This window comes from Oryzias melastigma, unplaced genomic scaffold (genome assembly GCF_002922805.2).
Source record: "Oryzias melastigma strain HK-1 unplaced genomic scaffold, ASM292280v2 sc00664, whole genome shotgun sequence".
In the NCBI taxonomy this organism is placed as follows: Eukaryota; Metazoa; Chordata; class Actinopteri; order Beloniformes; family Adrianichthyidae; genus Oryzias; species Oryzias melastigma.
Genome location: NW_023417252.1, coordinates 1 through 2265, shown reverse-complemented (window position 1 = coordinate 2265; position 2265 = coordinate 1). Strand labels below are relative to the sequence as shown.

Here is a 2265-nt window from a genome sequence, read left to right as displayed (position 1 = left end):
GGCACAATGAGACCCTGGCTTGGGCCCCCTCGTGGCTACATTTTTGACTTACTACCACTAATTCTATTATTTGTAGCCACAGTCACATTCTCTGGGCTCACCAGCGCCCTCTTGTATGTATTGCGTGCCTCATCTAGTGTATTTCAAATGCACATTTTTTGCTGAAAAAAAGACCAAATGAATCACAAACTGGCATCACTGTAATCAGACAGATGGTGAGAAATAAGCAAATGAGGTAATTAAAAAAATAAAACTCCTTCATGATGATAAAAGACCGAATTAGTGAAGCGCATGCGTCAGTTGCAGCTCCAGTCGGGGTAGGCATGGGCTGCTGGTGCCTCACCTGTCGCTCTCTCGTGTATTTGAACAGGAAACTTGTATATATATGCTACTTTATTTATTTATTTATTTTTTAACCAAAAATGACATTAAAAACACACGGGAAAAAAACTAATCATAGAATAGACATCAAAAATGTATATTTTATTTTCAATAAAAAAGTAAATTCATATTATTACATTTATTACTTTTTAAGTTATATTTTACAGGTGAGTATGTGCCTCACTCTTCTCCCCTGACTGCACTTCACTGGTGTGTAATAACACAACAATTTCCTATCTTTTCAGAAACAGACACTTGCAGACTGACCTGGTTCTTTGTTTTTGCCTGAAGAATCCGCCACCACTGGGTTCTTCTCTGAGCCTGTCAAAGAAACGATCATGATGAGAAAGTCCTCAGAGAGTTATCTTTTGTTTACAGCCATAGTGAAGAAGCAGAAACTTTAAGCTTTGGATTTAGATTCACCTACCAGCTGCAGAGTTCTGCTGCAGCATCGTCTCTCCTGCCTCGAGGTCATCCTCCAGTTTCCTCTTCTTCCCTGCAGAATTCATCACATGTGAAACCTGTCACTTACACAAATACAGAAAAGTAAACTTTTCATTTTTGTAGCCAACGATCAGAACTTCAAATCTCTCACAACTGAGCCTCCCCCTCCATGCCCTCCATTTTTACCCCTTATCCCCCATCTCTAGCATCCCACTCTCCTTTTTTTTCTATTCGGTCCAAAAAGAAATGCATGTAAACAGAATTATTAAAGCTTTACCTCAAATACATAAGGGGCTTATACAAATAGTCCAAAGATCCATAAACTTCTATTGTAACAGTAAAATCTGTCCAACACAAGAGGCCTGCCTGCCTTTAGTTTGTTAAAAAAAATCTCCACAACCCTGAAATCACCACTGTGGTTCAACAGACACACCAAAACAACACTATTATGGTGTATCCCAGAGGTGGACAAACTATAGCCCGCGGGCCAGATCTAGCCTGCCTCCACGTTTGGTCCGGCCCACTGAATAATATCAGAGAGGCATGATTTTTTTTTCTTCAGTCTGACCACACTGATTAAGATCCACATAGAACGTGACTCTTTATTCCCCTTCCTGCAGTCTGTGCCTGTATCTGACTCCCCCAAAAATCTCTGTAACATAGAACAGAGTACAGTGTTCTCTTTCTTCACTGCAGTTCCCCTTTTGGAGTCTTGCTGATTCTTTTGAAGTGAATATGGTGCTGGTTTTTTTTTTTTTTTTTTTTTAAACAGCGCACCCTGTTCTGTGTCCTGATTAGCCCATTGTCTCTCCATATGTACAGCTCTGCATAAATCTTTGCTCGCAATCAGATCTTTGTTTCTGATTTGTTTCTAAACATGGAGAAAGTGTATTTTATTGCCTTAAACATCTTTAATTCCACTTCCCAGATTTCACTTATTGCAGATCATTTTAGAGCTTAACTGAAGGGAAACTGTAGTGGTTAAAAAAAAAAGAAGCCTAGTACATATATATCTGTCCATCTGCAGCAGAAGACAAAAGAATTTGAATATTTTTCATTACCACTAGGGCCGAATCTTCTATATAAAATATTTTCAAAATCAGTGAGAGGTGGGCTCGGGTGTGTCACTATCTCTGATTGGTAAAAACCAGGTGTCACCACAAGTGGGGACAGTTGTTAGCTTTGATTATTGTGAGGACAATAATAAGCCTTTTTTGTTGTTTGTTGGTAAACAGAGGAAAAGGGAAAAATCTTTTGCGAGGCTATCTGACTCTGTGTTGTTAATTAAGTAAATTAGACAAAATAAGTGAGGGGCTGGGGGGGTGCAATCCTTTTTTTGGGGGTGGGGTGGATCCTAAAATCATTGACTGAATATGAGATTTGGAATGAGTGGGTTGACGTAGCAGAAAATAACTTGCCTCTCACTCTGACAAAATGTGG

At 39.3% G+C, this 2265-nt stretch overlaps 1 protein-coding gene across 2 annotated transcripts in view; it reads right to left on the bottom strand.

The window, feature by feature from the left end:
- LOC112140721 overlaps window positions 1-905 on the bottom strand; it is a 12888-nt gene extending 11983 nt beyond the window's left edge. For both annotated transcript variants that reach the window (XM_036211140.1, XM_024263728.2), the window contains exons 1-2: window positions 809-905; window positions 649-702 (exon numbers count right to left, since the gene is read on the bottom strand). In XM_036211140.1, the coding sequence (XP_036067033.1) occupies window positions 649-702; window positions 809-890 (136 nt within the window). In that variant the 5' untranslated portion in view covers window positions 891-905. The remainder of the gene's footprint in view (window positions 1-648; window positions 703-808) is intronic.
- Between the last annotated feature and the right edge of the window lie 1360 nt (window positions 906-2265).